Source organism: Chiloscyllium plagiosum, unplaced genomic scaffold, assembly GCF_037043375.1.
Source record: "Chiloscyllium plagiosum isolate Xiang-an unplaced genomic scaffold, Cpla_swu_hap1 HiC_scaffold_4, whole genome shotgun sequence".
Lineage (NCBI taxonomy): Eukaryota > Metazoa > Chordata > Chondrichthyes > Orectolobiformes > Hemiscylliidae > Chiloscyllium > Chiloscyllium plagiosum.
In genome coordinates, this window is record NW_028270142.1 from 62,731,292 (window position 1) to 62,756,562 (window position 25,271).

A 25,271-nucleotide genomic window follows, 5' to 3' on the forward strand; every position below is an offset into this window, starting at 1 on the left:
GTGAGTTGGAAGTGCTGTTCTTGGCCTTGTTTTAAAACTGAGGGACTCCATCATTACGACTCAACATCCTTCTGGGCTCTCTTTCCTTTCCAATGTCTCTCTCTTTGCTCCTGACTCATGGTAGTGATCCAACGCTGATCTTCATCCATTTTGCGTCAGGTACGTAAACTGTTGAGGTAGCTGCGCCTTGAGGACATAAGTGAATCAATTTTGTTTGGTTCACCTGTCCAGCAATTACAGTGTCACGACCAATTTTCAGGCTTGTAAATATAGAAATTAAAATTAATTTAAATTTTGAGTGCGTAGCAAGGAGCTCCAAAAATAACAGCATGATTTATATCAGAAATGTTTTACTTTATGTAACGAGACTATTTTTTATTGCTCTGTACCAACATTAAAGGAGGGTATCAGCCAACAAATAGCATCGTTAGCTTTATTGCCCCATTGAGTTCCATTGCGATTTGGAAGAAAGGTTTTCATCCACATTTTAATGACTATCTATGAAGCATCTTTAGTTGTTTCATGGAGATGCCTATCAAAGGGAAAGTCATTGTAATCTCTCATGAGAGAAAGCTTGATGATCTTGTCAGAAACACAACTGAGGGTCACCATGCCCAGGCGAGGAGAGAAGTTGTGAAGGAGAGACCCTGTCGTAACCTCAGCCAATGTGGGAATTGAACCAACACTATTGACATCACTGCATCATAAAGCAGCTATCCAGCCAACTGAGCTAACCAACCCCCTCTTGAGATCCCTGTAGCCTGTACTCAGACATGCAATTCATCACCATCCTGGAGATGATATTTGGCATCAAAAAAGTAAACATAAATTTTCGTGAACTGTGCTAATTGCTGTCCATGTTTTGTTTGTAACATATGTGTTGCAGAACTAACCATTATAAGCTAATGCTTGGCGTAGAATGCTGCCCCCCCAATCCTTTTTCTACTCTTTTAAACACAATATTAATTAGGTTAGTCAGCCTCATCTCACAAATAAATCAAATGGTCAAAGGAACCTTGCTGAACTGGAATGGAATTTATCAAAATAACATTGTCCTGGGTGGTGATACAGCCAAGTCCCTGTGGTATCCACCAGTCTCTAAAGGTCTCTATCGCACAGGTAGATACTGTCTTTGTGTGCTCCCTCTCAATGGTCGGTTGAGCGCAACATGACCACAAAAGAGGAGCAGATAGTTAGGCATTCTGATCCTGTCAATAGTCTGTTGCCTGGATCTATTAATGGTCACTTTGGCCAAGTCCCTCTGATTGCCTGTCCCTCCCCGCACAGGGTGCCCATAGATCAGGGGCTAAAGTGCAACCAGAAATGTAAGAAACTAAACTAAACAATAACATAAAATGCTGTTTCCTTAGGCCAAAAAGCTTAATGTGGCTTGACACCCAGTAAATTTGCGCAACCTTCTAGTACATGGAAATGCTATGTGCAAGCGCTGTCCAGCCCGGATTTCCAATGGAAAGAGGAAAGGTAGTCCTCCTTTCTGTACTGAGTTGAAGGGACTATCTAATTAACAGCACAAGAAGATCCACCATTTGTGAATTGTCCAAAAACAAACATCTGTCTCAACAATAACATGCAGTTTATTCCATTATAGCAATAGGTTTATGTCATATTGGCTTATTTGATATAATTACTAAGTCTGTCAGGAGCCAGTGATGACACATCTGACCCTGTCGAATGTTAAGTGAGACTCTGCTTTTTCCTATCCAAGACACTCTGACATCATCAGGTTATGGTCTTGAGCATTAACACTTTCAGAGTTAATGGCAATGCAAGAGACATAAAAGCACTTTTTTTTTAAAAGTCGAGAGGGGTTAGGATCTGGATTCTGCTGACTGTGATTGTTGCAGACTTAATTGTAGCTTTCAGAACACTTGATGTCCCATGCAATACTTTGTTTTATAGTTTAAGTTTACTTGCCTAATTTTATTTCTTAAAACTCTTTCCTAGATTTTATTTTCAGGTTCCTTTTCTTGCTTTTCTGCCTCATAATTGCTTTTCTTTTTATCTGGCTTCCTGGTTTTTATGGAGAAAGTGAGGTCTGCAGATGCTGGAGATCAGAGCTGAAAATGTGTTGCTGGAACAGCGCAGCAGGTCAGACAGCATCCAGGGAACAGGAGAATCGACGTTTCGGGCATAAGCCCTGAAGAAGGGCTTATGCCCGAAAAGTCGATTCTCCTGTTCCCTGGATGCTGTCTGACCTGCTGCGCTGTTCCAGCAACACATTTTCAGTTCCTGGTTTTTATTGCTTATAATACCTCCCACCTGTGTCCCTAGCTATCAGCTAATTCTATTGACATCATTTAGACCTGACCTTTAAGTTCTCAGCTGTTTTCTGCAAAATTCTCAGCCTTTTTGCTTTTCTATCCCCATGGTCTACCTTAGAGTTTCTACATTTCTGCCAAACACAGTCATAAATAATAAAGATGTTGTCAATGAAACTGTGACCATGGAGCACTAATGTTTGCAATATTCACTGCAACTGCCTCCCTTAAGCATTATAAACATTCTAACTCTCTATTTCCTCTTTAAAATCTCTTTAAAGCCCAGAATTATATGCACACCCTTCTTAATAGCTTCCCCTTTTACTCTCTGCCTTTTTTGGCTTATAGATAATGTCAGTAATGTTAAAAGTAAATATAATGATAAAATTTGAAGTTTGATACTTAAATCGTTGAGTGATTACAGCACAGAAGGAGGCCATTCAGCTCATCATGCCTGTGATGTCTCACTATGTGCAACTGAATTTAGTACAATTGCACTCTCAGCACATTCTAGATCTTAAGACTGCATTAAAGTTTTTCTTCCCCTCATGCCACCATCACCTCATTTTCTAAAATGTCTTAGTTGTGCCTTCATATTCTTGATACCTCATTCAATATAAACAGTTTTTTCCCTTTCTATTCTGAGATCCTTCTTTGTTTTGAACACTTCTATGCCATCTCTCCCTAATTCTCTGTTCTGCTTGGAGAACAGCACCAGCTTTTCTGAACTATCCTAAAACAGACTTTCTGGGACTCCACTGAAAGCTGTCCACTAGTCCAAGGAACACCCATTCCAGACTAAATTGGCTAGTTATGTATTTGTTTTGCTCCAGTCACATTTATTCCATGAATTCCAGCATTGCTCACAAGTCAGTTGTGTGACATCTTCTGAAAAGTTGTTTGGAAGACCAGACACAACACATCTGTCATATTACCCTCGTTTACTCTGCCTGTCATCTGAGCAAGAAACTCCAAGTCAAGATGAATAGGGAAGACTTGCCCTGACCAAATCTGGACTGGCTTTCCTTGCTTTTGTATTTTATTTTGAATTGCTGCTCTGTCAGATACTGTGGGATGTTTTATGCTTCATGTTAAAAAAATGTTGTCTTCCTGTTTCTGCATGGGGGAAATTGTACAGTGCAACATGATGATAATACAGGCAGTTTTGAGAGGAAAATTAAACAAATCTTGATCAAAATTTTATTTATTTATTTATTAAATCTGCTAAAGTTTACATATTCAATCTGAAGATGTTTTACTAAGAGTAATTGATCTGTTTTGGGCTTTCTTTTATGGAAAGAATTGTAGAAGTTACAGCACAAGGTAAATTTGGTTTCTTCATCTCTGTGTCAGCTTTCTACATTCACCTAGTGCTATTTCCCCGGCTTTCTCCCAGAGGCCTTAACATATCCAAAAATATCACTATAATGAGAGATTCAATTTGGTTTTGGTCCCCAGGATGATGTTGAGATTGGAAATATCAAACTAATTTTAAGGCTGCACTGAGCTGCATTTACTTGCTGCTGCTGCAGCCACCTGAGCACCTGCCCTCGTTCCACAATCTGCTTCCAGCCCCCTCTTCCCTGGCCTGATCTTCTGCCCCACTTCCATTCTTGTTTCCCTTCTCTGATTCCCTGCCCTGATTCACTCTCCAATTGCTTTCTAACTTTCTTCGGCTTTTGCTCATTTCTATATTTTGTTGCTCAACCAGACCCAATGGCATGAGGTATAGAATTCTGTGGAAATCTTCAGCAGTTGCAACACAGCGGTGGTGTTTTCTTGACTGGATATTTTTAGTGCTTAAGCTTCAAGAGTAACTGTTGATAGCAATTTTCAAGAGAGTGCAAGCTTGATGTACTGTGACAGTGTGAGGGTGTTGAATTATAGTGTCGGTTGAGGTACAGTCAGTTATTCACTTCGGCCACTTCAGTTTCAATCATGTGCCTGTTGATTAATCTCTTCAGCAGTATGAACCAGAATAACTCCAAACCTTCACCACAATGACACCATCCATAGCCAAAGAATATAATTAATTTTCCTTTTCATTGCTCCCCTCTTGTTCTGAAGGCAGTAACACATTATAAGGTGCAATTCCACATGCTTGTCAGTCCTTTACTACTTCAGCATCTGTCTTGTCAGTGTTATCATATTGTCCATGAGTTATTATGGTCAACCTTGATCTCTCACTCATTCAATGTCTCTGCATAACTGCAGTTTCCAAGAGTGGCAGTTAGGACAGAAAATGAAACTACATTAGCACCAATGACATAACCAGGAAAAAGGATGGGAATCTAAGAAGTGATTTCAGGGAGTTAGGTTGGAAGCTAAAAAGTAGGATGAGCAGAGTAATAATCTCAGGATTACAACCAGTGCCACTTGCTAGCGAGGCAAGGAACAGGGAGCGAGTGTAGCTAAACACATGCCAACAGAGCTGGTTCAGGAGGGAGAGCTTCAGATACGTAGATCATTGGGGTATATTCTGGGGAAGGTGGGACCTGTGTGTGAAGGACGGGTTGCACTTAAACTGGAGGGGCACCAATGTCCTGGGTGGGAGATTTGCTAGAGGACTTTGGGAGGATTTAAACTAGTTTGGCAGGGGGATGGGAACCAGAACTACAGATCAGAGGCGAGGTTAGTTGTTGAACGGGCAGAAATGGAATGCAGAGAGTCTGTCAGAAAGGATATACAGTTGATAGGACAAAGGAATGGATTAGAACATAGAACATAGAACAGTACAGCACAGAACAGGCCCTTCAGCCCACGATGTTGTGTCGACCACTGATCCTCATGTATGCACCCTCAAATTTCTGTGACCATATGCATGTCCAGTAGTCTCTTAAATATCCCCAATGACCTCGCTTCCACAACTGCTGCTGGCAATGTATTCCATGCTCTCACAACTCTCTGTGTAAAGAACCTCTGACATCCCCTCTATACTTTCCTCCAACCAGCTTAAAACTATGACCCCTCGTGTTAGTCATTTCTGCCCTGGGAAATAGTCTCTGGCTATCGACTCTCTCTATGCCTCTCATTATCTTGTATACCTCAATTAGGTCCCCTTGTCCTCCTCCTTTTCTCCAATGAAAACAGTCCGAGCTCAGTCAACCTCTCTTAATAAGATAAGCCCTCCAGTCCAGGCAGCATCCTGGTAAACCTCCTCTGAACCATGTCCAAAGCATCCACATCTTTCCGATAATAGGGCGACCAGATAGGCTTCTCTATAATAGGACGCAGTATTCCAAGTGCGGTCTAACCAAAGTTTTATAGAGCTGCAACAAGATCTTACGACTCTTAAACTCAATCCCCCTGTTAATGAAAGCCAAAGCACCATATGCTTTCTTAACAACCCTGTCCACTTGGGTGGCCATTTTAAGGGATCCATGTACCTGCACACCAAGATTCCTCTGTTCCTCCACACTGCCAAGAATCCTACCCTTAATCCTGTACTCAGCTTTCAAATTCGACCTTCCAAAATGCATCACCCCACATTTATCCATGTTGAACTCCATCTGCCACCTCTCAGCCCATCTCTGCATCCTGTCAATGTCCCGCTGCAGCCTACAACAGCTCTCTATACTGTCAACGACACCTCCAACCTTTGTGTCGTCTGCAAACTTGCTGACCCATCCTTCAATCCCCTCATCCAAGTCAATAATAAAAATTACAAAGAGTAGAGGCCCAAGGACAGAGCCCTGTGGAACACCACTCAACACAGACTTCCAGGCAGAATATTTTCCTTCCACTACCACTCGCTGTCTTCTGTTGGCCAGCCAATTCTGTATCCAGACAGCTAAGTTCCTCTGTATCCCATTCCTCCTGACCTTCTGAATGAGCCTACCATGGGGAACCTTATCAAATGCCTTGCTGAAGTCCATATACACCACATCCACAGCTCGACCCTCATCAACTTTTCTAGTCACATCCTCAAAGAACTCGATAAGGTTTGTGAGGCATGGCCTGCCCCTCACAAAGCCGTGTTGACTGCATTTAATCAAGCCATGCTCTTCCAGATGATCATAAATCCTATCACTCAGAATCCTTTCTAACATCTTGCAGATGACAGATGTGAGACTTACTGGTCTGTAATTGCCAGGGATTTCCCTATTTCCTTTCTTGAAGAGAGGAATTACATTTGCCTCTCTCCAGTCCTCAGGTACAACTCCAGTGGAGAGCAAGGATGCAAAGATCTTCGCAAGTGGCGAAGCAATTGCATTTCCCGTTTCCCAAAGCAGCCGAGGACAAATCTGGTCCGGGCCTGGCGACTTGTCAATCTTAATGTTTGACAAAATTTTCAGCACATCAGCTTCCTCTATTTCTATCCATTTCAGCATGCACACCTGCTCTTCAAAGCTTTCATTCACTACAAAGTTCATTTCTTTTGTAAAGACAGAAGCAAAAAACTCATTTAGGGCTTTCCCTACCTCCTCAGACTCCACACACAAATTCCCTATGCTATCCCTGATCGGCCCTACTCTTTTTTTGACCATTCTCTTATTCCTCACATAAGTGTAAAATGCCTTTGTGTTCTCCCTAATCTGTTCTACCAAGCCTTTCTCGTGCCCCCTCCTGGCTCTCCTCAGACCATTTTTAAGCTCCTTCCTTGCCTGCCTATAATCCTCTAGAGCTGAGCTTGACCCTAGCTTCCTCCACCTTATGTAAGCTACCTTTTTCCTTTTGACGAGAAGCTCCACCACTCTCGTCATCCAAGGTTCCTTTATCTTACCTCTTCTTGCCTGTCTCAGAGTGACATATTTATTCATCACTTGCAACAACTGTTCCTTAAACAGTCTCCACATGTCTATTGTGCCTTTACCATGGAACAATTGCTCCCAGTCCATGCTTCCTAACTCACGTCTAATTGCATCATAGTTTCCTCTTCCCCAATTAAATATCCTCCCATTTTGCGTAATCCTCTCCATCTCCATAGGTATGTAGAATGTGAGGCAGTTGTGGTCACTATCACCAAAATGCTTTCCCACCACAAGATCTGATACCTACCCCGGCTCGTTCCTGAGCACCAAGTCTAGAATGGCCTCTCCCCTCGTCGGCCTGTCAACGTACTGAGTTAGGAAACCCTCCTGAACACACCTTACAAAAACAGCTCCATTCAAATCTTCTGCTCGAAGGAGGTTCCAATCAATATTGGGAAAGTTAAAGTCACCCATTATAACAACCCTACTACGTCCACACTTTTCCAAAATCTGCCGACCTATGCTTTCTTCCATCTCCCTGCTGCTATTGGGGGGCCTGTAGGAAACCCCTAACAAGGTGACTGCTCCCTTGCTGTTCCTAATTTCCACCCATAATGACTCGGTAGGCAGATCTTCCTCGACAATGGAAGCTTCTGTAGCTGTGATACCCTCTCTGATTAGTAGTGCTACACCCCCTCCTCTTTTCCCCCCTCCCCTATTCTTTTTAAATACTCTAAACCCTGGAACATCCAGCAACCATTCTTGCCCCTGAGAAACCCATGTCTCTGTTATGGCCACAACATCATAGCACCAGGTACTGATCCATGCTCCTTCCCAGGAAAATCCTTCCCACTAGCTGGTCTACCTCTTGCTATTGCCTCATCTTCATCAACTCTCACCTCCGGTATACAGCTCAGGTTCCCACCCCCCCCCCCCCCCCCCCCCCCCCCCCACCCCCCCGCCATACTAGTTTAAACCCTCTCAAACTACTCGAGCAAACCTTCCACCCAGGACATTGGTCCCCTTCCAGTTCAGATGCAGCCTGTCCTTCTTGTACAGGTCCCACCTTCCCCAGAAGGCATCCCAATTATCTACATATCTGAAGCCCTCCCTCCTATACCAGCTGCGCAGCCACATGTTAAGCTGCACCCTCTCCCTGTTCCTCGCCTTGTGATCTCGTGGCACCGGTAGTAAACTAGAGAACACTACTCTGCTCATCCTGCTTTGCAGCTTCCATCCTAACTCCCTGAAATCACTTTTTATATCCTCAATCCTTTTTCTGGCTATATCATTAGTGCCAATATGTAACACGATTTCTGGCTGTTTGCCCTCCCCTTTTAGAACCTTATACACCCGATCGGAGAAGTCCCGGACACTGGCACCAGGGAGGCAACATATCTTCCGGGAATCCCGATCCTGACCACAAAATCTCCTGTTGATTCCCCTATCGAGTCCCATACCATGAATACTTTTCTATTCTGCCCCCTTCCCTTCTTTGCCACAGTATCAGGCTTAGTGCCAGAGAATTGACCACTATGGTTTTCCTATGGTAGGTCATCCCCCCCCCAGCAGTATCCAAAACGGTATACTTATTGCTGAGGGGAATGTCCACAGCAGATCCCTGCACTGTCTGTCCCCTTTCCTCCCCCTAACTGTAACCCATCTATCCTTGTTCTGAGCCTTAGGAGTGACCAACTCCCGGTAACTCCTCTCAATTACTCCCTCAGCCTCCCGAATGATCCATAGTTCATCCAGCTCCAGCTCCAATTCCCTAACACGGTTTTCAAGGAGTTGGAGTTGGGTTCACTTCCCGCAGATGTAGCCAGCGGAGACGTTTTCCATGTCTCCCACCTGCCACATTCTGCAGGAGGAGCAAGCAACTGCCCTAGCATCAATACCCCACTTACCTGAACACCCACTCAGTACTAAAGTAGAGAGCTTTGTTCAAGTTGCTATAAAATTAATAACACACTTATATTCAATAGAGGAAGTTTAGAATGAACCTTACCTTATTAACTAGGTTAGAGGAGGAGGGCGGATTAAAGTGTATCTGTTTCAGGAGTGTCAGGAATAAGAGTAATGAACTTAGTTCCAAGTACTGAGCCATACTCTATGATGTTGTGGCCATAACAGAGACATGGATTTCATAGGGGCAGGAATGTTTGCTGGATGTTCCAGGGTTTAGATCTTTTAAAAGTAACAGGAAGGGGGGTGAAGGAGGAGAGGGAGTAGCATTGTTAATTAAAGACTGCATCACAGCTGCAGTAAAGGAGGTTGTTGAGAAGGGTTTGTCTACAGAGTCAGTATGGGTGGAAGTGAGTAACAGGAAAGGAGCAGTCACGTTATTGGGTGTTTTCTATAGACCCCCCTCCCCCCGCCAATAGCAGCAGAGAGATGGAAGAACAGATTGCACAGCAGATCTTGGAAATGTGCTGATGTAACAGAGTTGTTGTTATGGGTGACTTCAACTTCCCTAATATTGATTGGATCCTCCTTCGTGCAGATGGTCTGGATGGAGCTGATTTTTGTCAGCTGTGTCCAGGAGGGATTCCTGACTCAAAACCTAGATTGGCCGACTAGGGGAGAGGCCATATTGGATTTGGTGCTAGGCAACGAGTCAGACCAGGTGTCGGATCTCTTAGTGGGAGAGCATTTCAATGACAGTGACCACATCTGCCTCACCTTTACCATAGTCATGGAGAGGGGAGGTATTTAATTGGGGGAGGGAAAATTATACTGCTATTGAACAGGAGCTGTGGAATAATTGTTCCACGGGAAAAGCACAACAGAAATATGGAGGTAGTTTAAGGAGCACTTGTTGAGTGTGTTGGATTACTTTGTCCTACTGAGACAGGCAAGGAATGGAAAGGTGAAGGAGCTTTGGATGACAAGACCAGAGGAGCTTCTCGTCAAGAGGAAGAGGGAAGCTTACTTAAGGTTGAGGAAGCAAGGATCTGGCACAGCTTTAGAGGATTACAGGGTAGCTGGGAAATAACTCCAAAATAGACTGAGGAGGAGGCATAAAAAAGCCTTATCGGGAAGGATTAGGGCATTCTACACATACGTGAGGAATAAGTGAATGATCAGAAAGAGGGTAGGGCCGATCAGGGATAGTGGAGGGAACTTGTGCCTGGAGTCTGAAGAGGCAGGGGAAGCCCTAAATGAGTTTTTTGCTTCGGTATTTACTAGAAAGAGGGACCTTGTAAATAGTGAGAATACCGTAGAATAGGATAATAGGCTTGAACAGATTGATTTTAAGGAAGTGGATGTGCTGGAAATTCTGGGAAACATCAAGTTTGATAAGTCCCGAGGGCCAGACCAGATATTTCCAAGGTTACTATGGGAAGCGAGGAATGAGATTGCTGCGCCTCTGGCGATGATCTTTGCATCCTCACTCTCCACGGGAGTAGTACCGGCTGATTGGAGGAAGGTGAGCGTTGTTCCTCTGTTCAAGAAATGGAATAGGGAGATTCCTGGGAATTACAGACCAGTCAGTCTTACGTCTGTGGTAAGCAAGGTACTGGAAAGGATTCTGAGAGATAGGATTTATGACATATTTGGAAAAACACTGCTTTATTAAAGATAAATTCATATAACACCAGGTTATAGTCCAACAGATTTATTTGAACACACTAGCTTTTGGAGCGCTGCTCCTTCGTCAGATGGTTGTGGAGAATAAATTCTATGTCTTACAATCTTATAGCAAAAATTTACAGCGTGATGTAACTCAAATTATATATTGAAAAATACCTGAATTGTTGGTTATGTCTCTCTTCTTGTAAAAGGACCATTTTAGCTTCAGTTCTGATATGCAAATTTCAAAACTTTATTTTTTAAATGTTACATTCTCAAGTGAGCTTTAACAATTGGTGCCAAGTTGGTCCAGGTAATGTAATGAAGGTGTTAACTCCCTGTGTAAGGCTGTCTGTGCCACAATGGTCAGACTGATTCTAATCCAAAAAGCGGATTTACATAATCTTACATGGATTCATGCAGTTTTTGAGCAAAGTAAAATATCATTCTGCAAGTACAAATTCACCCCACGAACTCACGTGTGTGTTTGTGTTTGGGGGGTGGGGGGGAGAGGGTGTGTGTGTGTGTGTGTGTGTGTGTGTGTGTGTGTGTGTGTGTGTGTGTGTGTGTGTGTGTGTGTGTGTGTGTGTGTGTGTGTGTGTGTGGCCATCTCCATGGGTACCAAACTTGTCTATCAGCCTCTGCTCGGCCACTTTTTATTGTTGCCTGTCCTGAAGTCTGCCTTGGAGGATGGTCACCCGAAGGTCCGAGGTCGAATGTCCCAGACCACTGAAGTGTTCTCCAATTGGGAGGAAACACTCCTGCCTATTGATGATTGTTCTGTGGTGTCGATTCATTCATAGCAGTAGCCTCTGTTTGGTCCTGCCAATAAACCATGCCAAGAATGTATCATTCTTGGACACATGCATCTCCATCAAGGATATGCACCTCAGCACCTCACTCTACCGCAAACCCACAGATCACCTCACAATGCTACACTTCTTCTCCAGCTTCCACCCGAAACATATTAAAACAGCCATCCCCTATGGACATGCCTTACGCATACACAGGATCTGTTTGGATGAGGAAGAACGTGACGGGTACTTGAAAGTACTCAGGGATGCCCTCATAAGAACAGGGTACGATGCTCAACTTATTGACCGCCAGTTCCGACGTGCCACAGTGAGGAACCATAATGACCTTCTGAGGAGACAGACTCGAGCTACAACCAACAGGGTACCCTTTGTTGTCCAGTACATCCCAGGAGCTGAAAAGCTACACCAAATTCTTCGCAGCCTGCAATACATTATCAATGAGGATGAGCACCTCACCAAGACCTTCCCCACACCTCCACTGCTCGCCTTTTAAACAACCGCCAAACCTCAAACAGATCATTGTTCGTAGCAAACTGCTCGGCTTTCAGGACAATACCATACAAACTTGTCTGACTATGGTGGATGCTGCAAGATGTGTCAGAGTGTGGACATGGATACCACCATTATGCATGGGGACATCTCCCACCATGTACATGGCAGGTGCTCATGTAACTCAGCCAACATTGTCTATCAGCAGGCAAGGATGCCCTGACGCGTGGTACATTGGTGAGACCAAACAGAGGCTACGGCAATGGATGAATGGACACCGCAGAACAATCAACAGACAGGAGTGTTCCCTCCAAGTTGGAGAACAGTTCAGCGGTTTGGGACATTCCACCTTGGACCTTTATGGTGACCATCCTCCAAGGCAGTCTTTGGACAGGCAACAACGAAAAGTGGCCGAGCAGAGGCTGATAGCCAACTTCGGTACCCATGGGGATGGCCTCAACCAGGACGTTGGGTTCATGTCACACTACAGATGACCCATTACACTGTACACGCAGACACGCACACACACACACACACACACACGTGTGTGCGCGCGCGCGCAGACCCTCTCTAATACACTCAGCCATACACTCCCACATACTACCTCTCACACTCACACTCACACACATACACACCCATTCACAGATGCTCATAACCCCCCCACCCCCACCCCCCCCACCCTCTCTCTCTCACTCACTCACTCACAGGAGGACTACACCTCCTCCCACCCTGCCCCCTGTAAAAACGCCATCCCATATTCCCATATTCCCAATTCCTTCGTCTCCACCACATCTGCTCCCAGGAGGACCAGTTCCAATACCGTACAACCCAGATGGCCTCCATCTTCAAAGACCGCAATTTTCCCCCAGACGTGGTCGACGATGCCCTCCACCGCATCTCCTCCACTTCCCGCTCCTCCGCCCTTGAGCCCCGCCCCTCCAAACGCCACCAGGACAAAATCCCACTGGTCCTCACCTATCACCCCACCAACCTCCATATACAGCGTATCATCCACTGTCATTTCCGCCACCTCCAAACGGACCCCACCACCAGGGATATATTTCCCTCCCCTCCCCTATCAGCGTTCCGAAAAGACCACTCCCTCCGTGACTCCCTCGTCAGGTCCACACCCCCCACCAACCCAACCTCCACTCCCGGCACCTTCCCCTGCAACCGCAAGAAATGCAAAACTTGTGCCCACATCTCCCCCCTCACCTCCCTCCAAGGCCCCAAGGGATCCTTCCATATCCGCCACAAATTCACCTGCACCTCCACACACATGATTTACTGCATCCGCTGCACCCGATGTGGCCTCCTCTATATTGGGGAGACAGGCCGCCTACTTGCGGAACGTTTTAGAGAACACCTCTGGGACACCCGGACCAACCAACCCAACCACCCCGTGGCTCAACAGTTCAACTCCCTCTCCCACTCCACCAAGGAAATGCAGGTCCTTGGACTCCTCCATCGCCAGACCATAGCAACACGGCGGTTGGAGGAAGAGTGCCTCATCTTCCGCCTAGGAACCCTCCAACCACAAGGGATGAACTCAGATTTCTCCAGTTTCCTCATTTCCCCTCCCCCCACCTTGTCTCAGTCAAATCCCTCGAACTCAGCACCGCCTTCCTAACCTGCAATCTTCTTCCTGACCTCTCCGCCCCCCACCCCACTCCGGCCGATCACCCTCACCTTGACCTCCCTCCACCTATCGCATTTCCAACGCCCCTCTCCCAAGTCCCTCCTCCCTACCTTTTATCTTAGCCTGCTGGACACACTTTCCTCATTCCTGAAGAAGGGCTTATGCCCAAAACGTCGATTCTCCTGTTTCTTGGATGCTGCCTGACCTGCTGCGCTTTCCCAGCAACACATTTTCAGCACTCTCACTCACGCACATGCACATATATGTTTGTGGGATGAATTTGAACTTGCAGAATTACATTTTACTGCATGAATCCTTGTAAGATCCTATAAATCTGTTTTTTAGATTAGAATCAGTCTGACCATTGTGCACAGACAGCCTCACACAGGGAACTAACACCTTCAATACATTATCTGGGCCGACATGACACAATTGTTAAAGTTCATTTGAAAGTGTAACTTTTGAAAAAAGGTTTTGCGATTTAAATATGAAAGCACTGAAACCAACAAGGTCATTCTAAAAGGTGAGAGACTTAACAAACAATTTTCCAATATATAATTTCAGTTGCATCACACTGTAAACTTTTGCTATAAATTCTGTGTCTTACAATCTTATTCTCCACAATCACCTGATGAAGGAGCAGTGCTTCCAAATAAACCTGTTGAACTATAAGCTGGTATTGTGTGATTTTTAACTTTGCACACCCCAGTCCAACACTGGTATCTCCATGTCATGATTAAAGATAGTCAGCATGGCTTTGTGAGGGACAGGTCACGCCTCACAAGCCTTATTGAGTTCTTCGAGAACGTGACGAGGTGAGTTGATGAAAGTCGAGCAGTGGATGTGGTGTATGTGGACTTCAATAAGACATTTGATGAGATTCTCCACGGTAGGCTCATTCACAAAGTTAGGAGGCATGGGATACAGGGAAATTTGGCTGTCTGGATACAGAATCGGCTTGCCAAAAGAATGCAGCGACTTGTGGATGGAAAGTATTCTGCCTGGAGGTCAATGACCAGTGGTGTCCTGCAGAGATCCGTTCTTGGGCCTCTGCTCTTTGTAGTTTTTATAAATAACTTGGATGAAGAAGTGGAAGGGTGGGTTAGTAAGTTTGCAAATGACACAAAGGTTGGTGGTGTTGTAGATAGCGTCGAGGGCTTGTGCAGGCTACTAACATGACATTGACAGGATACAGAGCTGAGCTGTGAAATGGCAAATGGAGTTTAACCTGGATAAATGTAAAGTGATTCATTTTGGAAGGTCGAATTTGAATGCTGAATTCAGGGTTAAAGACAAGATTCTTAGCAGTGTGGAGGAACAGTGGGATCTTGGGGTCCATGTATATAGATTCCTCAAAGTTGCAACCCAAGTTGATAGGGTTGTTAAGAAAGCATATGGTGTTTTGGCTTTCATTAACAGGGGGATTGAGTTTAAGAGCCACAAGGTTTTGCTGCAGTTCTGTAAAACCCTGGCTAGACCACGCTTGGAATATTGTGTCCAGTTCTGGTCACTTCATTATAGGAAGAATGTAGATGCTTTATAGAGGGTGCAGAGGAGATTTACCAGGATACTCCCTGAATTGGAGGGCTTTTCTTATGAAGAAAGGCTGAGTGAGCTTGGGCGTTTCATGCTGGAGAGAAGAAGGAAGAGAGGTGACTTGATGGAAGTGTACAATGTAATGAGAGGCATAGGTAGAGTAGATAACCAGAGACTTTTCCCCTGGGAAGATATAGCTGTCACAAGAGGTCATAATTTTAAGGTGATTGGAGGAAGGTATAGGGGAGATGTGGTGGGTGGGTGGAATGCACTGCCAGCAGTGGTGATAGAGTCAGAGAAATTAAGGACATTTATGCAACTGTTGGACAAGCACATAGACAGCAGTAAATTGAGGGGTGTGTGGGTTAGGTTGATCTTAGATTCAAATAAATGCTCAGCACAACATTGTGGGCCGAAGGACCTGTCCTGTGCTGCACTGTTCTACATTCTATGTTCTATTCTTGTTGTCACATCACACTCTGCCATGGCCCAACTACTTCCTGGGTACAAAGCAGAGAACAGCAGAAGGCGGACTAAGCATTTCACATTGTAGCCAGTCAGTTTACCTGCTCAGTATTCAAGTGGTACGAGCAGTCAGATCTCACCGACAATGCCTTTCTTTTCCATTGTCGCATTGTAAGCTAACTTGGGGCAAGAGCAGCTTCCATTTATATTGCACCTTTAACTTACTCAAACATCCCAAACCATTACAGAACACTATTTTCAATCAATATTTGACAGTGAGCCACATAAATTAGGACCAGAGACTCAAAGTTTGGATAAAGAGGGAATATTTTAAAGGGGTACAGAGATGGTGAGACAGATGGTTTACAGGGGGATTCTAGAGTTTAATGCCTTGGCAGTTGGTTTCACAGACTGGAAACAAATGTGAGACAAGAAGCAGAGGTTGATGGATGTACAGAACTTGGTAAAAGTTTGGGTAGAGGAAGCAGAGTCCCAGATGAGTTAAGGTTTATGGAGGATACAAGTAGATAAAACTGGTAACATGAACACCTAACACTACATTCACCTCAAATTGCTAACAGCAGACCATTGAAGTATGTTTGTAATTTCAAAAGTCTGTAGTTCTCACTTCAGTTTTTGTTCATTAAGTGCAATTCTAAGAAAAGAAATTTTGAGATAAAATGATGAAAAAAGAAACACTTGCATTCATACAGGGCCTTCACAAGCTCAGGAACTCACAAAGCATTTCATGACAATGATTTACTCGAAAAACTATTATGATATGCGAATTATAGCTGCCAATTGGTGCACATCAAGCTCCATGAAGTAGCAATATTTGATAGGCAACTTGTTTTGGTTCTGTTTTTGGCCAGGATCCCAAAGAGATGATTCTTGTACGTCCATCTTTGTACCCTGGTACATTTTACAGTTACCTGAGAAGGTAGATGGACCCTTCAAAACCTCACCTACATGACGTTAACTTGGACAGTGCAGTGCCCTCTCAGTAGTTGCACTGAAGTGTCAGCCTAAGTACTTCTTCATGTTGTCAGTTCTTTGGAATTTGGATTTAAGTCCACAGCATTTGAGCTTGGAGGCAAGAGTGCTACCTAATATTTTATAAAATTTTTATTTATTGCTGCTATTGCAATTTTCATTATTTTGCTAACTGAATTTCTTTTATCAACATTTATTTTTTTCAGGGTTGACTCATAGGAAACAGTGTTCCCTGGGGAATAGAAGATAAGAATGTAAGAACTAGGAGCAGGAGTAGGCAGTTCAGACCCTCAAGGTTGATCTCACCTTGGCCTCTGCTCCTCTTTGCTGCCTGCTCCCTATCACCTTTTTAACCTGTTACTAATTAAAGTCTGCTTCCTGCTTAACTTTATTCAGTGTTTCGATATCCACCACACACTGGGATAGTGATTTCCACAGATTCGTGATCTTTTGGGACAAGTACTGCCTCCTCATATCTGTTTTAAATCTGGCACCCTTTAGCCTATGACTTCTCATTCTAGATTGCCCCAGAAGATATCAGCCTCTCTGAACTCTAACACCCCTTTAGCATTTTAATCAGATAGTGAGTTTTGAGAAGATTTGTATCTTAGGTTGAGGTTCTGGATGTAGGTTTGCTCGCTGAGCTGGAAGGTTCATTTTCAGGCGTTTCATCACCATGCTAGGTAACATCTTCAGTGAGCCTCCAAATGAAGCACTGGTGGTGTAGCCCGCTTTCTATTTATGTTTGAGTTTCCTGGTGTTGGTGATGTCATTTCTTGTGGTGACATCATTTCCCATAGTGATGTCATTTCCTGTTCTTTTTCTAAGGGGGTAGTAAATGGGATCCAAGTCAATATGTTTGTTGATAGAGTTCCGGTTGGAATGCCATGCTTCTAGGAGTTCTCGTGTGCGTTTCTGTTTGGCTTGTCATAGGATGGACGTGTTGTCCCAGTCGAAGTGGTGTGCTTCTTCAACCGTATGTAAGGATACTAGTGAGAGTAGTTCATTGCGTTTTGTGGTTAGTTGATGTTCACGTATCCTGGTGGCTAGTTTTTTTGCCTGGAGTGTTTGCTACATTTCTTGTAAGGTATTTTGTAAAGGACATTAATTTTGCTTGGTGCCTGTATAGGATCTTTCAAGTTCATTAGCTGCAGTTTTAGTGTATTGGTGGGTTTGTGGGCTACCATGATGCCAAGGGGTCTGAGTAGTCTGGCAGTCATTTCCGAGATGTGTTTGTAAGGGTAAGTGGGTAGGGTTTCTGGACTTATTTTGTCTGCTTGTTTGGGTTTGTTGCTGAGAAATCGGCAGACTGTTTTCATGGGTACCCGTTCTTTTTTAATACACTGTATAGGTGATTTTCCTCTGTGTTTCCCCCTGAGAAAAAGAACATGAAATGACATCACCATAGGAAGTGATGTCACCACAGGAAATGAAATTACCAACCCTAGGAAAATCAAACGTATAAATAGAAAGCGGGCTACACCACCAGTGTTTCATTTGGAGGCTCACTGAAGATGTTACCTGGTATGACGATGAAACATCTAAAAATGAACCTTCCAGCTCAGCGAGCAAACGCACATCCAGAATCTTGATCAAAACTCCACTAAATTTTCGAAATGATGCTAAAAATAATTTGGTTTCAATCCAGTCTGCATCGCTGCAATAAAAGTCTCCCTGTGCAGGCTTTTTGAATTCAATGGGAACTTACATTTGTGCATTCATGCATTAGCCTATGAAAAGTGTTCAAAATGCAGTACACTTTGCCTTTGAATGAGATTGAAGGTAATGAGGTTAAGTGAAATCGAAAACAGAGTCACAGCATTTTGAATTTGTAAAATTTGCACATCTGAGCTGGAGAAGGGGTGTGGTTCTTTCCACATATGACAAAAATTTACCTGTACTTCCACATACGTCATCTATTGCATCTGTTGCACCCGATGTGGTCTTCTCTACATTGGGGAGACTGGACACCAACTTGCGGATCCGTTTCAGAGAACATCTCTGGGAAACCCCACCACCTCGTGGCTGAACACTTCAACTCTCCCTCCCACTCCACCAAGTACATGCAGTTCCTGCGCTGCCTCCTATGCCAGACCCTAATCACCCGACGCCTGGAGGAAGAATGCCCCGCCTTCTGCCTTGGGACCCTGCAACCCCACAAGATCAATGTGGATTTCACCAGTTTCCTTATTTCCTCTCCCCCACCTTCTCCCAGTCCTAAGCCTCCAACATGGCACCGCCCTCTTGACCTGTCCATCTTCCTTCCCACCCATCTGCTCCACTCTCCTCTCTGACCTATCACTTTCACTCCCACCTTCCTCTACCTATCACATTCCCAGCTACCTATCCCCTGGCCCCACCACCCTCTTATTTGTCTCTCATTCCCCCACCCCCCCATCCCGGTCCACAAGCCTCATGAAGGGCTTATGCCTTAACGATCCATTTTCCTCCTCTTTGGATGTTGCCTGACCTGCTGTGCTTTTCCAGTGCCACACACTCGACTCTGGGGCATAAAGTGTATTGTTAGACTGACAAGGAGATCTTTTTCCTGCACAAGGTTTTACTGAAGATGGCATGGGAGTTGCCTGATGTTGCGATTGCATACCCCCAAATTAAAGTATTCCCATCTCCACAGCTGTCATTCCTCACAAATGAGAACACAAGAAAATACAAAGCAAATTGACATTCTCTTGTGGAACATCAAATGAAATATTGTGCCATTTTGATAATGAATCTAACTCTTGCTTCCAGGTAACTGAGCTGCACAGCATCAGGAACATAAGCAGGTTGCCCCGAGAGACAAAGAAACATGCTGTGGCAATTATCTTTCATGATGAAACATCAAAGACATTTGCCTGTGAGTCAGGTAAGCAATTACATGTGCATCTACAGCTTGAGGAAGTTCAGACCATTTCACAATTGTAATCCATGCAAAATGAAAGGCTGCAAAAGCAGAAAAATAGCTGATTTGTGGGATAATTTGATGTAAATATTTATAGTGGGGTTGAACTTGAGCTGCTGATTTTATAGACGTGATGGCGGTTGATTAACATTGAGCAAAAATTAGCTTCACTTTCATTGAACAATAAAGTCTTGTCATTCTCTGACATTGTGCAAATTCTGCCTTTGGGATGTTATTAATACATTTTATAATGTAGTCTGTGATCTGAGCTGTGTCTTTTATAGAGCATTGGAAGTAGCGCCAGCTGCCTCACAACTGGCACCATCATAGCATTCAGAGGACCGGCCATAAATGGAATTTTTTTTTGATACATTGGGACTGAGCTGTGAATACTTATGACTTTGCATGAAGGAATGGAAGCTGAAATGATAATTATGTTTGTCAGCCTGATCCAGATATTGGCCAAGTCATAGAAATGTAGAATCCCTACAGTGTGGAATCAGGACATTTGGCCCATCAAGTCCACACCAACTCTCCGAATAGCATCCGCCCAGACCTACCCCTTTACCCTATCCCTATAACCCTGCATTTCCCATGGCTAATCCACCTAGCCTGCACATCCCTGGACACTGAGTATGGCCAATCCACCTAACCTGCAGATCTTTGAAATGTGGAAGGAAACTGGAGCACCTGGAGAGAACTTACACAGACACGGGGAGAATATGCAATCTCCACACAGACTGTCGCTAGATGCTGGAATCAAACCTGTGTCCCTGGCATTGAGGCTGCAGTACTAACCACTGAACCACCATGCTGCATTTGGATATAGAATCTGAGGCACTGTGAATGGCACTTGTGAATTGTGAATTTGCAATCATCAGTGAACATTCCCAATTCAGTAGTTATATTGTGGGAACAGTCATTGAAGCAGCTTAAGGGCTTTGGTTACTACTCTGAGGAACTCCTGCATAGATGTCCTGATGCTAAGATAGCTGACCTCCAATAACCATAATCATCTTTCTATTTTGCTAAGTATGACTCCAAACAACAGAATTTTACTGTAATTCTCATTGATTTCAGTTTTACTAGGCCACTTTGATGCCACACTCAGTCAAATGTGGCATCGACATCAAGGTCTGTCACTCTTATCTCCCTTCACCCTTCACTTCTTTTGTCCATGTTTGAACCAAGGCTCTAATGAGGTCAGGAGCTGAGTATCCCTGATGGAACCCAGACTGGGCATCGCTGAGTAGGTTATCACTGAGGAAGTGCTGCTTGGTAACACTGTTGATGACACTTTCCGTCACTTTACTGGTGATCAATAGTAGACTGTTGAAGTGGTTATTAGCTGGGTTGGATTTAACATGCTTTTTGTGTATAGAACTAAGTGGGCAGTTTTCCACATTGATGGGTAGATTCCAGTGTTGTAACTGTACTTGATCAGCTTGGTTAGGGATGTGGCTAATTCTGGAGCGTAAATATTCAGTACTATTTAAGGATTGCTGTCAGAGCCCATAACTTAGATTGGCTCTTAAGTAGTCCTGTGTTGTATTTTCACCAGCTAGACACCTCATTTTTTGGTATACCTGGAGCTGCTGCTGCCATAATCTCCTCCTCTCTTCTCATTTGAGCCACTGTTGATCCCCTGGCTTGATGGTAATAGTTGGATATGCTGAGCCATGAGGTTGCAGACTGTGTTTAAGTAAAGGTCTGCTGCTGATGGTCTACAGTATCTCATAGAGTTGTTCAAAATCTATTCCATTTAGCACGGTAACATTGCCACATAACGTGATGGAGGCTACTCTTGAAGTGAAGGCAGGACTATGTCTCCATAAGATCTGTGCGGTGGTCACTCTTAGTGATACTGTCATGGACAGATGCATCTGCGGCAGACAGATTGGTAAGGATGAGGTCAAGTATGTTTTTCTCTCTCCTTGGTTCCCTCACCACCTTCAGTAGACCGAATCTAGCAGTTTTATATCCTTTAGGACCCGATCTGCTGGATCAATAGTGCTGTTGGGGAGCCACTCTTGGTGGTAGTTCCCCCACCCAGAGTATATTTTGTGCTCTTGCAGCCCTCTGTGCTTCCTCCAAAGTATTCAATGTGAAGGAATGCTTAAATTATTCATCAGCTGAAGGGTTGATGGTACATGGTAATCAGCAGGTGGTTTAACCTAATGCCAGGAGACTTCATGGGTCCAGAGTCAAAATTGAAGACCTCCTAGGCAACTCCCTTCCATCTGTGCTACCACCTCGCTGGGTCTGTCCTGCTCATGGGACAGGATATACCCAAAGATGATGACTGTGTTTTCTGAGCCAATGTCAATAAGGTATAATTCTATGAATATGTCGATGTCAGGTGTGCTTGACTCTGTTTTGGCACTAGCTCCCAGATGTTTGTAATGACTTTTGCAGGGTGACAGGGCTGTGTTTGCTGTTGGAATTTCTGGCACATAAGTCAATGTCAGGAGATTGATAACGTTTTATTTGTTGCACTAAGTTCTATACATCCATTGACCCATGTTTGCTGAATTGCTTTGACTCTCAGTTAAGTCGTGCTTTCATACTAAAGTTCTCATTCTTGTTAAACTGCTTACATATTCTCACCCTCCCCACCCCAAGCTCCTCTAACTCTGAAACCTTGTCCATCCTGCAAGCCTGTCCTCTTCCAATTCTACTCTCTTGTGTATCACTAATTTTCTTCGCTTACTGATTTGTAGTCACAACCTTAGCTGCCTAGTCATGATTTGCAGATGCCAGTGTTGGACTAGGGTGTATAAAGTTAAAAATCACACAGAATTCTGTTTCTTACAATTGTGTCCTGCACAACCATCTGAAGAAGGAGCAGCATTCCGAAAGCTAGTGCTTTCAATTAAACCTGTTGGACTACAACTTGATGTTGTGTGATTTTTAACTTAGCTGCCTAGGGCCTAAAGAAATTCTCCTTGCACTTGGTTTTTGATCAACTGTGCCAACATCTCCTTTTGGCTTTTGTCAATTATTTTTTATCCTGAGTAGATATTTATGAAGCATGTAGGGATGCTCTATACCATGCTAAATACGAAATTGATGTAAGTTGTTGCAAATCATAGAATGTTAAAAGCAGAATGGAGGGCATGCTGGTTAAAGATAGATGCACTAAAATGCTGCGCTCACCCAGAGAATGATTAATGAGGATTTAGCAAGCGGTTGGAAGTAAATTGTTAAGCCAAGCATTTTTTTGATGCAAGAACCAGTGTATCCCAGAAGGAGAGGCCAGTAAAAAGCATAACAATATTAGTTGGAGATGAATGTACTGGCTGCACTGGAGCTCCATTTTGAGGTTCACAACTTGAGTTGGACCAGTATGTGTAGACTTATCGGTTTATGCTTCTCATTCTGTATCTAACTCCCTAAATCAGGCATGCACCACCTGAACTAGCAAGTGGCTGGCTTCTGCTTAGATAGGAAAGAGAATATATTGTAAGAAGCAATTGTGATGGACCAATCACCTTCAATTTCCCACTGGTCCCTTGTTCAAAGGTAATTGTAGCACATAAGAGAAAGGCACAGTATGATGGATCTTAAGATAGTCAGGAACGGACTGCATCCCAGGAGTCGATGTTTCATTAACTTGGAAGGAATTGTGCAGCAAGAGTTGACAATGTGAATATTAGAGGAAAGCCCAGAACTGTTACCACGTATCACAGTATTGAATGGTTCTGTGATTTACAGGATATGTAAAATCAACCTGTCAATCTGTAATGATTGTTTTCTGCACATCACTTAATGCACAGAATGGATAAGCATGCTCATGTATCCAATGGAGGGTAATTTTGCAAGCCTCCCAGTATGGTGCTTCTCTGATAGTGAATATGGTTTTAGAGATAGGAATATGACATTGCAGCACTAATTTCTCATTTGCACTCAATTTAATGAGGTTGAGTGGCTGAGTGAATTATTACAAAATTGCCCCTTCACCCCATAATATATCAACTGCTCTGCTTCTACACTGTTGCAAGCCTTGATATTCCCAAATCTATTGTTAGTTTATCTTTGATTTACAAGAGAATAAGTTAATGACTCACCCAAAGGTTTGCTTGTTTAATAAAGCTTGTTTATTTGAAGGAGAGATTCTTGATTTAAATTATAACATAATTCCCTTGCTACTCTTCTAGCACTTGGATGCTGTAAAGCTATGTAATAATTGAGTAATACTCCAACGTACTAAAATATTATAAACAGCTGGTTATACAGTCTCCCCGAAGATGCCAACTTCTGTTGTTTGTAGGACTCCTGGTAATTGGTCAGGTTTCCTCCTGGAGATAACTTTCTTACAGCACTCAGTCAGGGTCCCTCCTTCATGACTGCAATATTGGTCTCTTTCAAATGCAGTACTACAATTTAGGTCACTGTCATTTATGCAGCTGAAGTCCCATCTAGTTATATGCTTTCTCAGAGGCTCTCCGAGTTACTACCAGATTTTTCAGTGTAATGGAAACAAAGACCAAAAATAGAGTAAGGTTTCCATTTTGAACACAGTAAGTAGTTTTGACACAAGTTGCTCTCAGTGTGCCAGTTTGCAAAGCTTATGTTTTTTTTGCTCTGGTTTCAAGTCTTATTATTTTAGACATTCATAGAATGTGCCCATCCCTGAGTCAGCATTTAACGTCCGTCCCTGATTGCATTGGCAAAGGCAATGATAAGTTGCTGCCTTGAACTGCTGCTGTTCTTGGGATGTAAGGATACCCACAGTACTGTTAGGAAGGATGTTCCAGGATTTTGATCCATTGACTGCGGAGGAACAGCAATATTGTTCCAAGTCTGGATGGTGTGCAGCTTGGAGAGGAACTTGCAGGTTAGGGTGTCATGGTAATATCACTAGACCACTAATCCAGAACCCCAGGCTGATGTTCTGGGAATATGGTTCAAATACCATCATGATAGATGGTGAAATTTGAATTCCGTAAGATCTGGAATGAAAAACTGAATGGTGACCACATAAGTAATGACAGTTGTTGTAACCCAACTTGTTCACTGATGTCCTTTCAGGAAGAAGTGTGCTATTATTACCTAGTCAGGCCTACATGTGACTACAGATCCACAAAAATGTGGTTAGCTCTTAACTGCCCTCTAAATTGTGTAATGGGCAATTAGGGATGGGCAAAAAATGCTGGCCTTGTTAGTAATATCCATTTCCCTTGAACAAGTTATTATAAAGTTCTTTGCTATGAAATTGCAAAATTTTCTTACATATATAATTACAAAACTGAGAGGTTAAGCTTTCTTTCTCATAGCCTGTGGGTCTCTAACCAAACATTCATAGAATCCCTACACTGTGGAGGTAGGTGATTCGGCCGTTAAGTCCACACCAACCCTCCGAAGAACATCCCACCCAGACACACATCCTTACTCTATCCCTGTAACTCCGCATTTACCATGGTTAATTCACCTAGCCTGAACATTCCTGGACACTATGAGCAATCAAGCATGGCCAATCCACCTAACCAGTACACCTTTGGACTGTGGAAGTGTTTTAAAAAATTCTCAAGGTCAGGTTCGTAGGAGAGTAGTCTGACACAGAACAAACGACCAAGAGGCGAGTCTGCTAGAATATGGGCATTTTATTCCCCGCAGCGTCGCACAACGGGTCTGGCTTATACTCACTCTACATGTTACAAAAACTGGGAGCCGTCAGTTCTCGTAGAGCGGTTGCCAACAACCCACGCTCGGCGGTTAAACGTAACCCCGGAGCAGACTCACCGAACTGGAGACTTTTCCGGCTGATATACTCTTTTCCAGATATAAACATTCATGTGAACAGCAGAAAAACACATTCCATTCTGGTTACATACAGATAAGAAGATTCACACGGGACTAAGCAACACCTCCATTCCGGTTAGATTCACA

At 43.8% G+C, this 25,271-nt stretch overlaps 1 protein-coding gene across 1 annotated transcript in view; it reads left to right on the forward strand.

The window, feature by feature from the left end:
• dok6 (docking protein 6) overlaps nt 1-25,271 on the forward strand; it is a 437,905-nt gene that overhangs the window by 248,887 nt on the left and 163,747 nt on the right. The window contains exon 3 of the mRNA XM_043688473.2: nt 19,232-19,346. Coding sequence (XP_043544408.1) covers nt 19,232-19,346 — 115 coding nt within the window. The remainder of the gene's footprint in view (nt 1-19,231; nt 19,347-25,271) is intronic.